The sequence below is a fragment of the Betta splendens genome, chromosome 13, assembly GCF_900634795.4.
Source record: "Betta splendens chromosome 13, fBetSpl5.4, whole genome shotgun sequence".
NCBI classification, from domain to species: domain Eukaryota; kingdom Metazoa; phylum Chordata; class Actinopteri; order Anabantiformes; family Osphronemidae; genus Betta; species Betta splendens.
Genome location: NC_040893.2, coordinates 2,515,655 through 2,527,737, shown reverse-complemented (window position 1 = coordinate 2,527,737; position 12,083 = coordinate 2,515,655). Strand labels below are relative to the sequence as shown.

The window sequence follows — 12,083 nt, the reverse complement described above, 5'->3', positions numbered from 1 at the left end:
GGGGTAGATTGATTCCGTGTGTGGCCATCCGAGTGCACTCTGCACTTTTGGCAATTGGCCTTTTAGACAGGAAACTAAAGTGCTCACTGCTATGTACATGTTATTGAATTAAAGGGTGCTTAGGGTGTTAGCTCATTAGCCTGAGTACGGCATCTTATAGCACTGTGCTACACGTCCTGAAGGATGCATGTGGTGCAGTAGCCAGTAAGGATTCAAGTTGTACTGTAGAATCATATGAAGAACAAAGATCAAGATCATGTTTATCATATTTAGTGGAAATATGTTTCCATCTTCTCAGGTATAACATTTTATGGTTCTTACTCAGCATTGGTATCAATGAGAGACTGAGAGCAACATGGAGAACCCTCACTGAGAAATAGTCAGCACTAAGATCAAATCAGCACCAGCCTGTGCAAGGCCACACAAACACCCACAGTCATGAATTTATTCATCTGTTCTCTGTACACCATGAAATTAAATTTAAAATGCAAGCGTCAGACACAAATACAGCTAAAAGTCCTTTAGTTGTGTGTGATAAGTTTTAGATAAGTTTTTATAGTAATTATAATGTATTTTATTTATGAACTCTACCGGATACACACAATAATGACTCATATAATGTCAATAATAATGACAATATATGTGCCATTAACACATAAACACATGCAAGATTCAAACCACGTTTGAATGTTACACAGCGAGCCACCGTTTTTTATGTTTATTACTTGTTTTTACAACTATATTTAAAATTGTATATACTTGTGTTTTTTCAGCCCACATACAATTCCTTGGTTGTCCTGTGCAAACTTGGCCATTAAAGCTTATTCTGATTCTATATACTGTAAATCAACTCCTGATGTTTGATGTCCTAATGTGCATGGATGTATGCATCCCATACATTTTGTTGTACATCATTTTTTAACATGTCTTGTATTGTCATTGAACTTTGGCATATTATAGTTCTTACCAGCCAGAAGGTATTGATAGTACTGCACCAGGTCTGAAGCCAACACCAGAGGGTGGTTGGAGTTGAAGGGTGGCTGCAGCTCATTCCATTGTGGTGTTCTGCTCATAAAGACAAATCAGATGTCAGGCTGCCACCATTAGAAAGACTTCTTCAAATGATTAGCAGTCGTACCTGGCTAGAGTCCAGCAGGCCCTTGGACAGGTGCTAAGCTCCAAGGGGGTGTCATCACTAATCTTTTGAGCAGTGCTAATTGGCCGAGGCTCAAGAACATGCTCCACCAGGTTACCATAGCAACTGATGATGTACAGTGACTCAACAACTGACTGCTTGGATTGATCTGTGAGGACAACAAGACAGTAACAAAAGTTTTTACTTGATCTGCTACAGTGATGTTCAAAATAATAACAGTCCAATGTGACTAAGCAGATTAATCCAGGTTTTTAGTATATTTCTTTTTGTTACATGGCACACAAGTTACCAATAGGTGTAGTAGATTCTCAGAAAAAAGGACTCAGCATTCATGATATGCACACTTTTAAGGCTTTGTAATTGGATAATTACATTTATTAGATTTCTTGGTTTTGCTTCAGAAACAGCATTTTTGATCACCCCACAAGATTGGATCAAGGTCCGGCGATTGGGCTGGCCACTCCATTACATCAATTTTGTTGGTTTGGGACCAAGACTTTGCTTGTTTACTGGTGTGTTTGGGATCATTGCCTTGTTAAAACACCCATTTCAAGGAAATGCCCTCTTTAGCATAAGGCAACATGACCTCTTCCAAGTATTTTGACATATGCAAGACCCAACATCATAGGAGAAACATATCATGATGCTTCGTCACCATGCTTCACTGTCTTCACTGTGTACTACTATTTGTGGCCCTTGGACCCAAAAAGAACAAATTTATTCTCATCAATCCACAGAATGCTCCACCATTTCTTTTTAGGTCAGTTGACGTGTTCTTTGGCAAATTGTAACGCAAATTGTAACAAAATTGATGACCTCACTGATTGAGTGCCACACTGCTATTTTTTTTAATACAACCCTTTCAACTAATTTTCCAATTACACAGCCTCACAGCCTTAAGAGCATGCATATCTTGAATGCTGGGTCTTGTTTGTTTTCTGAGAATCTACTGCACCAACTGGTAACTTGTGTGCCATGTAACAATAAAAATACACTCAAAACCTGGATTAATCTTGCTAGTGACACTGGACTGCTATTGTTTTGAACACCACTGTACATGAAATGATAACAAAGACCATGTTATTAATGGTGGAAGAAATGCATTTCTCACAATGATGACCACAATCTAACCTTTATCTCTTTTCATGCTGGGATTGGTGATGAACCAAGAGCGAGAGGAGCCAAAGATGGCAGCCACACAGAACTCTCCTCCACTGGACTTGCTCGGGGAGATCTGAGGTGGTGGCTTAGCTTTGCTTCAGGGCAAACACAGCACAAAGTGAATACAAAGCAACATCTGTCCTGCAGTGTTGCCGCAGTGCCAACAATGTGTTCAAATATTATAAATATAGCAAAAGAAAAGTTTGGAAGGAAACATTCCAATGTTACTTCTGAACATTTCTCATGAATTGCTTTCTCAAATGGCCTCTCTTTACTAATAAATGCTTTTTTTTTTTATATCTATTAATTTACATGTATTCTCTGAAATTTACTAATGAACTCAGCAACAGTGCTGGCCCAGCATCATCAGCTATGAAACTGATGAATAGACAATTAAAACAATGGTCTAACTTAAGGAATTACAGATACATTTCACATTGACATTGAACTGTTCAATGTAATATTTAAATATTGCAGATTCATTGCAGTTTATATAACTGTATTACTAATCATTACTAACAGTATTAAAGAAGTCTGTAAATACTACACAACATCTGTGACACCACTGAGTTAACTTAAGTATAAAAATGCTTTGCATGCAGGAAGCTTAGCAAAAGGAAATTGAAATACTCCAAATTAAACATTAACTTTGTATTAACAAAATGTACACATATAAAATGCTGACAAAACAAAAGCTCAAAAACAAATACATGTTAACTGAGTGCTCCTGTTATAGCTCACGTTCATAATCAATTCCTCACTCATTCAAATCCAACTTCTGTGAAAATGAGTTTGGGGGAGATTAGTTGCTGCCTTTAAATACAGTATGGTGTATTAATATCATCCACAGATGTGTTGATTTCCATAGCTACTAGTTCAGTGTCACGATCTGGGTCTTGGGTCTAGTTGTTTCCTGTTTTATTTTGGTAGTCTCCTGGTTTCTGTTCCTGTTTTAGCTTCACTCCCGGTTTACGTCTTGTCACAGCTGTCCTGGTCATTACCCACACCTGCACTTTATCAGTAATTAAGTCACTTTGTATTTAGCCACCACCTGTTGCCAAGGTCCCTTGCCAGATCGTTGTTCGTGTGTTCATCGTTGTTTTCCCCAGTTCATTGTTCCTGCCGTGTTTTCGTGTTCTCTGGTTTTGATGCTCGAACTTGTTTGCCTGCCTGACCACGCTTCACCGTCTTACGTATGGTATTGTACTCTCCTCCCGGTTATGATCTGTGCCTGCCCCTGACTACGTCTCTGCCTAATCCCATGTAACCTGCCTGATCGCCTGTGTATGACCCTGCCTGGACTTCACTCTGCAACTGGAATAAACTACACTCTTTAACGCCAGAAAATCGTGTATTGTGCTGTGCATGTGGGTCCTCTTCCGAGCGATCCCTGACAGAACGATCTGGCCAAACTTGGACCCAGCCAGCACTCAGCCGTCGCCCAGGTCAGTGACTGTTTTTGTTTCTTGTTTTTTTTTTGGCGGCACCTGCGAGGAAGTATGGAGTTCACCTGCGCCGAGCTACCCAGCGACCTACGCGTTTATTTTAAAATCCTCGCGGAGGATTACCGACGGGCGATTAACCCGGAGAACCAGCGCAGCGCCGTGGAGGTGGCGATATTGACGCTGGAGGACGATGACAGCGCGTTAGAGCGCCCCAGTGTTCGTCGCCTCTATGAGCGGCTGTGCGCGAGGTACGATGAGTTAAGCGACGCGCTCCGCACCACGCCGGCGCCGGTCGCACCGCCGATGGTTTCGGTTTCCTCCTCCCAGCCCCGTCGGACCGTCGTGTCTGCACCAACCTGCCCAGCTCCATGGTTGTTCCGCTGGGAGGATTTCCTGCACTCACGCGGTCCCCCGTCTCCAGCCCAGCCGCGCGCTGTTCAGTCTCCAGTTCAGCCGCGCGCTGTTCAGTCCCCAGTTCAGCCGTGTGTTGCCCAGTCCCCAGTTCAGCCGTGTGTTGCCCAGTCCCCAGTTCAGCAGTGTGTTGCCCAGTCCCCAGTTCAGCCGTGTGTTGCCCAGTCCCCAGTTCAGCCATGCTCCGCTCAGGCTCCAGTCACCGTTCAGCCTCGCCACGAGGTTCCAGCCCCAGTCCAGTCGAGCCCAGTCCAGTCGAGCCCAGTCCAGTCGAGCCCAGTCCAGGTTTCAGCCCGGTCGAGCCCAGTCCAGGTTTCAGCCCGGTCGAGCCCAGTCCAGGTTTCAGCCCGGTCGAGCCCAGTCCAGGTCTCAGCCCGGTCGAGCCCAGTCCAGGTCTCAGCCCGGTCGAGCCCAGTCCAGGTCTCAGCCCGGTCGAGCCCAGTCCAGGTCTCAGCCCGGTCGAGCCCAGTCCAGGTTTCAGCCCGGTCGAGCCCAGTCCAGGTCTCAGTCCGGTCGAGCCCAGTCCAGGTCTCAGTCCGGTCGAGCCCGCTCCGGTCGAGCCCGCTCCAGTCGAGCCCAGTCCAGTCGAGTCGAGCCCAGTCCCAGGACAGTCGAGCCCAGTCCCAGGACAGTCGAGCCCAGTCCCAGGACAGTCGAGCCCAGTCCCAGCACAGTTGAGCCCTGTCCCAGTACAGTCCAGTCACGCTCCTGTCCCAGTTCAGTCCAGTCACGCGCAGGTCTTGTCCCAGTCAGAGGACACCACCTGTCGAACGGGTGCTAGGCACACCCGATCAGGCCCGACGTCTGCTCCGTCGAGCTTGGCGGTTGCAAGCAGCCAAACCGGCTCCGGAGTAGACGCCGTCTCAGTCGCTGCCGGCTCCAGTGGGGAGCCTGAGGGCAGCGCCGCCGGCTCCAGTGGGGAGCCTGGGAGCAACGCCGCCGGCTCCAGTGGGGAGCCTGGGAGCAACGCCGCCGGCTCCAGTGGGGAGCCTGGGAGCAGCGCCGCCGGCTCCCGTGGGGAGCCTGAGAGCAGCGCCGCCGGCTCCCGTGGGGAGCCTGAGAGCAGCGCCGCCGGCTCCCGTGAGGGGCCAGAGAGCAGCGCTGCCGGCTCCGGTAAGGACGCCGTTCCCGTCCCTGTTCCTGTCGGCCATGTTGAGGCCGTCCCTGTTCCTGTCGGCCATGTTGGGGCCGTTCTAGTTCCTGTCCCTGTCGGCCATGTTGAGGCCGTTCCAGTTCCTGTCCCTGTCGGCCATGTCGAGGCCGTTCTTGTCCCTGTCGGCCATGTTGAAGCCGTTCTTGTCCCTGTCGGCCATGTTGGGGCAGTTCCTGTTCCTGTCGGCCAAGTAGAGGTCGTTTCAGTCCCTGTCGGCCATGTTGCTGCCGTTCCAGTTCCTGTCCCAGTCCCTGTCGGCCATGTTGCGGCCGTTCCAGTTCCTGTCCCAGTCCCTGTCGGCCATGTTGCGGCCGTTCCAGTTCCTGTCACCCTCGGAGCCGCAGTTCCTGCGCACCTCCAGGAGGAGGTTGCGCCAGCTGCAGTTCCTGTGCACCTCCAGGAGGAGGTCGCGCCAGCTGCAGTTCCTGCGCACCTCCAGGAGGAGGTCGCGCCAGCTGCAGTTCCTGCGCACCTCCAGGAGGAGGTCGCGCCAGTCGCAGTCCCGACGGACCTCCAGGAGGGGGTCGCGCCCGTCGCAGTCCCGGTGGACCTCCAGGAGGGGGTCGCGCCCGTCGCAGTCCCGGCGGACCTCCAGGAGGGGGTCGCGCCCGTCGCAGTCCCGGCGGACCTCCAGGAGGGGGTCGCGCTCGTCGCAGTCCCGGCGGACCTCCAGGAGGGGGTCGCGCCCGTCGCAGTCCCGGCGGACCTCCAGGAGGGGGTCGCGCCCGTCGCAGTCCCGGCGGACCTCCAGGAGGGGGTCGCGCCCGTCGCAGTCCCGGCGGACCTCCAGGAGGGGGTCGCGCCCGTCGCAGTCCCGGCGGACCTCCAGGAGGGGGTCGCGCCCGTCATAGTTCCTGCCCACCTCCAGGAGGGTGTCGTTCCTGTCGCAGCTCCCGCTGCACCTGCATCGGTCCCTGGCGGCTCGGCTCCGGCCGCACCTGCATCGGTCCCTGGCGGCTCGGCTCCGGCCGCACCTGCATCGGTCCCTGGCGGCTCGGCTCCGGCCGCACCTGCATCGGTTCCTGGCGGCCCGGCTCCCGCTGCACCTGCATCGGTCCCTGGCGGCTCGGCTCCGGCCGCACCTGCATCGGTCCCTGGCGGCTCGGCTCCGGCCGCACCTGCATCGGTCCCTGGCGGCTCGGCTCCGGCCGCACCTGCATCGGTCCCTGGCGGCTCGGCTCCGGCCGCACCTGCATCGGTTCCTGGCGGCTCGGCTCCGGCCGCACCTGCATCGGTTCCTGGCGGCTCGGCTCCGGCCGCACCTGCATCGGTTCCTGCCTCGTCTCCACGTCTGTCGTCGTCTCTGGTTCCTGCCTCGTCTCGGTCTCTGCTGCCGGACTGGTGGCCTCGCCCTCGGCGCCTCCTGCTGCCTGGATGGCGCTGCCTCCTGCGGCGACGTCCACCTCGACCCCTCGGTCTCCAGGATCAGCGTCCGCCTGGAGGACATCGCCGTTCGGGGGGGTCCCCGTGGACGCTGGCCCAGCCCAAGGGCGCTGGGGGTGCCCCCCTGCCTCAGCGGCGGTTGAGCAGGATCTCGCCGCGTCCCCACCCTCCGTGAGGGACTCCCTGGACTCTGTGTTTTACCTGGTCGTGGACTTTGTTTTTGTCTTGTGGACATTCATGTTGGGTTCTCTTGATCATGAGACCCGTTTTTGTTTTGTTTTTTCTGGTTTGAGGCCCGTCCTTGTTTTGGGTTTTTGGTTCTGTCCCTCCGCCAGTCCTCCCTCCGCCCGCCCTGCTCGGGTTTGTTTTTTTTTGTTTTTTTGGTCGTCTGGAATCCGCCCTTGGGAGGGGGGTACTGTCACGATCTGGGTCTTGGGTCTAGTTGTTTCCTGTTTTATTTTGGTAGTCTCCTGGTTTCTGTTCCTGTTTTAGCTTCACTCCCGGTTTACGTCTTGTCACAGCTGTCCTGGTCATTACCCACACCTGCACTTTATCAGTAATTAAGTCACTTTGTATTTAGCCACCACCTGTTGCCAAGGTCCCTTGCCAGATCGTTGTTCGTGTGTTCATCGTTGTTTTCCCCAGTTCATTGTTCCTGCCGTGTTTTCGTGTTCTCTGGTTTTGATGCTCGAACTTGTTTGCCTGCCTGACCACGCTTCACCGTCTTACGTATGGTATTGTACTCTCCTCCCGGTTATGATCTGTGCCTGCCCCTGACTACGTCTCTGCCTAATCCCATGTAACCTGCCTGATCGCCTGTGTATGACCCTGCCTGGACTTCACTCTGCAACTGGAATAAACTACACTCTTTAACGCCAGAAAATCGTGTATTGTGCTGTGCATGTGGGTCCTCTTCCGAGCGATCCCTGACATTCAGTTTGCTCTGTCTCATGGACAGCATGATGATTGACAGCACATATGACAGGAAGGGGTGTAAAGGATTCATGTAGAGACCTGTGAGTCCGTTAGAGAGGTTTCATATTACACACATGGTAATGGGCAGTATACTGGAGTAATCCCAGTTTCAGCTCCAGTACCATGCAGTGGATGCAACAGATGTTTAATAAAAACAAACTGCTAAACTTGCTTTGTTCACAGAAATCACTGAATCTACTCGCAGTTATGCGATTACTCAGCCTGTCAGCTGTGCTTGAATGGAGATAACACAGAAAGCTTTTCATCTGCGTTAGGATCCCACATATGGTAGTGATCAGAGACCAGTAGCCAAGTAGCTAACCTGGACAGTAGCACATACAACGTTTGGTGGTATTACATGAGGTCCTAGACCGAGACCTTTATGAAGCACACTGGTACCAAAGCAACACACACTGGCTGGAAACAAAGAAATGTCTAAAGTCAGACTAAACTATATTGCTGCATAAATGCACCTTCTCCATTTTATGACTTTTGTACTGTGACTTAAAGTTTATACAGGTGTTTTACATGTTCAGACCTGGACAGGTACTGTAGCATGAGTAGACACAGTCCATACAGATCATTATTAAGAACATACAGTGGGGTGCGTAGGTTTGGGCAACATTGTTAATTTTTCTGATTTTCCTGTATAATTGTTAGTTGTCATATAGGACATACACTATGAAATTTGAGAAGTTAAACAAAGTCTAGAATTTACAGAAAGTGTGCAATAATTGTTTAAACAAAATTAGGCAGGTGCATAAAGTTTGGCACTGTTATAATTTTATTGATTCCAAAACCTTTATAAATAATTATTGGAACTTTTTGGCTTGGTAAGCTCGGTGACCCCTGACCTCCATACACAGGTGAATCCAATTAAAAGAGCATTTAAGTGGGGCAATTTTAAGTTTTTCTCCTCTTTAAACACACCCAAACAATAAATACCAGGGACCACTACTTAAAACACACTGCTCCAGTCATCCTTACAAGACCTATCTAATGGAGTCCACTTAGGCATTAGCAGCCATTTTTAACAAAATACCCACACAAACCTCTTTAATTGCATCCTCTGACATGGCTTCACTAAAAAGAGAGGATGGCATTCCATCCTGGCTCTGCTCATGTTTAAGAGTTTAATGAGACAGAAACGCCTTACCTTGTTGGTAAGGCGTTTCCAGTTCGTCACCACTAGCCAAAAAGGTATCCGAGGGGGAATCTCCTGATGCCGATTTCATTCTCTGGCCTTTGGACATGGCACGAGTTGTGACACACACAGGAAAAGTGTCGGGGAACTGTTGTTGAAGACCATCTGGCCCCTCAGGTATCATAGGAACTGGGACCATCTCAGGGGCAACCAACACCCTGCCCCCAGCCAAGACATTCTCAAGAAGGAAGGCTACCACTTTTATAGGGATATGAGCGCAAACTGCCACAGCCACTTCACCACTAACTAGCTGCATCTGAAGATTAATGGCATGCAACGGTAGAGCTAAAAAGCCACTACCAAAACCTTCAACCAGGACACTCGAGCCCAATGCAGAGTCCTCAGAGAAAGGAAGAAAATCCTGTAGGATCAAGGATTGAAACGCCCTAGTGTCTCGCCAGATCCTAATAGGTAACCTAGCCTCAGGGGCAGATGTCAAAGAGACCGTACCAGACTTAAGAAATGGTGAGGAGTCTTCTATATCCCTCAGTAGACTCACAGTAGTACCCACCAAAGTTGTATTATTCTTAACCTTTACTAGAGCTACAGGCTTGGAAGACCCTTGCCTATTACACAGGACAGGGTACTCCACAATAAGATGCCCAGGTTGTTTATCTTTACCGCCAACGTAGCAGGTATTTGAGAGCCAGTTTTAGTTCTTACCCTCAGCACTGCCTGATTGCTGCCAAAGCTTATCTTATGAGTGAGCAAAAATTCATCAGCCAAAACGGCAGCCTTCTCAACTGTTAGCCATTTGGCTCATTAAGATATAGGCACACAGCCTTAGGCAAGCACTTCTTAAATTCCTCCATCTAAACCAGCTGTCTCAGGTCGTCTTTAGTTTCTACATTCCGAGATTGGCACCACCTATTAAAGAGAGTTTCCTTCTCCTTGGCAAATTCAACAAAAGTGTGGTCCTCAATCTCCTGTGGTCCTCAAGCTCGGATAAGCTTCAGGAACCAATTCATAAGCTTTCAATACAGCCCCTTTAACCTTATCGTAGTCCCTACTGTCCTGTATGCTTAGCGTGGAATAACCCTCCTGTGCCTTTCCCACCAGGACACTGCAAAAGCAAAGTCCAAGCACTCCTAGGCCAAGCTGAAATGGTGGCGACCCGTTTAAAATGAAGGAAGTATTTTTCAACATCCTTCTCTACAAAATGGGGCACCAACCTAATGTGCTTAAAAAACATCAAACTCTGGTGGCTCACGCTTCACAGAGCTGACAAAGCTGCCGGCTCACACTCCATCTCCTTAAGGAAGCGTTCATGCTCTAAAAGCATTTGCTTCTCCTTCAGTTGCAGTTGTAGCTCTTGTAAAGGCTGTTCCCTTAATTTAACGTTCAAGGCAACATCTGAGGACTGAGAAACGTTTGTTACAGGCATAGACATGGCTGCAGCAGTGCCAGGAATTGCTGAAGCAGCAGTCAGGACACCATATTCTAATAATATGGTTCTGGGAGCTTCTTTTACACTTTCCTTCAACTGTTTCTCACTGCTAGTAATTTCAATACAATAATGTCTAGCAAGCTGTCAGCCGTAGCCATACTAAACTATGCAATGCACACAGTAGCTAAGGTCCCACAAACAAAACCAGCCAGCCCTCTATCAAAATAAACCAACAGAATCAGACATCCTCACCGCCCACAACCCACTTTCCAAACCTACAAATGACTCAGAAATCCAATTTAACACAAAGTCAAGGGTACACACATCACCCTGACAACTAAGGCTGCACAATCAGAAAGTTAGGACCACAAACATCACTCACATACTCAACACTTTGAGCACCAACGCACTTAACTTAAGAAAACCTCCTCCTAAAACAAGAATTACAGCAAGCTCCTGGGTGCACCCCTGCAAAAGCCCTGGTACCTGCCTAATTTAGACTACACCTATCTGTCGACTACACCCGACACCTAAATATCTTCAGAGACGTACCAGGCTCGAGGCGGCTTTAAAGGCATAACTTCAGCAACTCACAAGCTCTGAAATGCTTACCCACACCAGAGAAAAAAATCTCGGGATTACCCCAAAAAATAAAAAGACAAAATAACAAATGAGTAAACCGACGGAGGGACTAATTGCTTAAACCAGCTGGCTTACTCCCTAATTTAACCAGGGAGGTCAAAGCACACACAGGAACCACATTCACCACATGAGGAGGGTAGACAGCCACACAACCAAGTTGAACCACACATCTCAAAACAAAAAACCTGTGGACGAGCCACCAATATGTTACGAAATACATGGTTTCCACATAGGTGATTTATTAAAAAACTAACAATGAGACACGAGCAGGCATGGCTGCTGTCAACGTGGCTGCTGCAATGATGTGCTGAGCTAGGGAGAGCAAGGGAGGAGCTTAGCAGGGCTTTTAAACACTGGCCAACAGATGACACCAATCAGGCAAGGGATCAGGGAGGAGACAATCCAGGTCACCTGCAAAACTAATATATATATATATATATATATATATATATATATATATATATATATATATATATATATGCGCGCTCGCAATATATATATATCCAACAAAGAGTCTCAGGTATGAAAAACACAGCACCCGGCCCTGACATGATCCACGCCTACTGGCTAAAGAAGCTCACTGCAATCCATGAGCGCCTGGCAGCACAAATGAACCGGCTGCTAAGGGATGGGACCCACCCTGAATGGCTAACCGAAGGGCGAACGATCCTGATAATGAAGGATCCCTCAAAGGGTACAGTCCCATCCAACTACCGGCCAATAACCTGTCTCTCCACAACATGGAAGCTCATGTCAGGCATCATCGCAGCTAAGATAAGTGGGCACATGGATCAATACATGAGCGAAGCACAGAAGAGCATTGGTAAGGATACCATAGAAGCCAAACACCAACTCCTGGTAGACAGAACAGTCGCCAAAGACTGCAGAGTGCGACACAAACCTGTGCCCTACCTGGATCGACTACAAGAAAGCCTATGACTCAACGCCACACACGGATCACTGAATGCTTGGAGCTGTACAACATCAACAGAACTCTAAGGACCTTCATTGCAAACTCAATGAGGTTGTGGAGAACCACCCTTGAAGCCAATGGGAAGCCACTTGCCCAAGTATCCATCAAATGTGGCATATACCAAGGAGATGCACTGTCCCCACTGCTGTTCTGCATAAGTCTGAACCCCCTCAGCCAAACAATAAACAAGACT

General features: G+C 49.2%; 1 protein-coding gene across 10 annotated transcripts in view; it reads right to left on the bottom strand.

Annotated features, from left to right (window-relative positions):
• Positions 1-12,083, bottom strand: part of bcas3 (BCAS3 microtubule associated cell migration factor) — a 286,604-nt gene that overhangs the window by 175,307 nt on the left and 99,214 nt on the right. For all 10 annotated transcript variants that reach the window (XR_003787971.3, XM_029171342.2, XM_029171343.2 and 7 more), the window contains 3 exons: positions 2,288-2,412; positions 1,139-1,304; positions 968-1,065 (listed from right to left, as the gene is read on the bottom strand). Coding sequence is in view for 9 of the 10 variants with exons in the window: in XM_029171342.2 (XP_029027175.1) it covers positions 968-1,065; positions 1,139-1,304; positions 2,288-2,412 (389 nt within the window). In the remaining variant the exon portion in view is untranslated. The remainder of the gene's footprint in view (positions 1-967; positions 1,066-1,138; positions 1,305-2,287; positions 2,413-12,083) is intronic.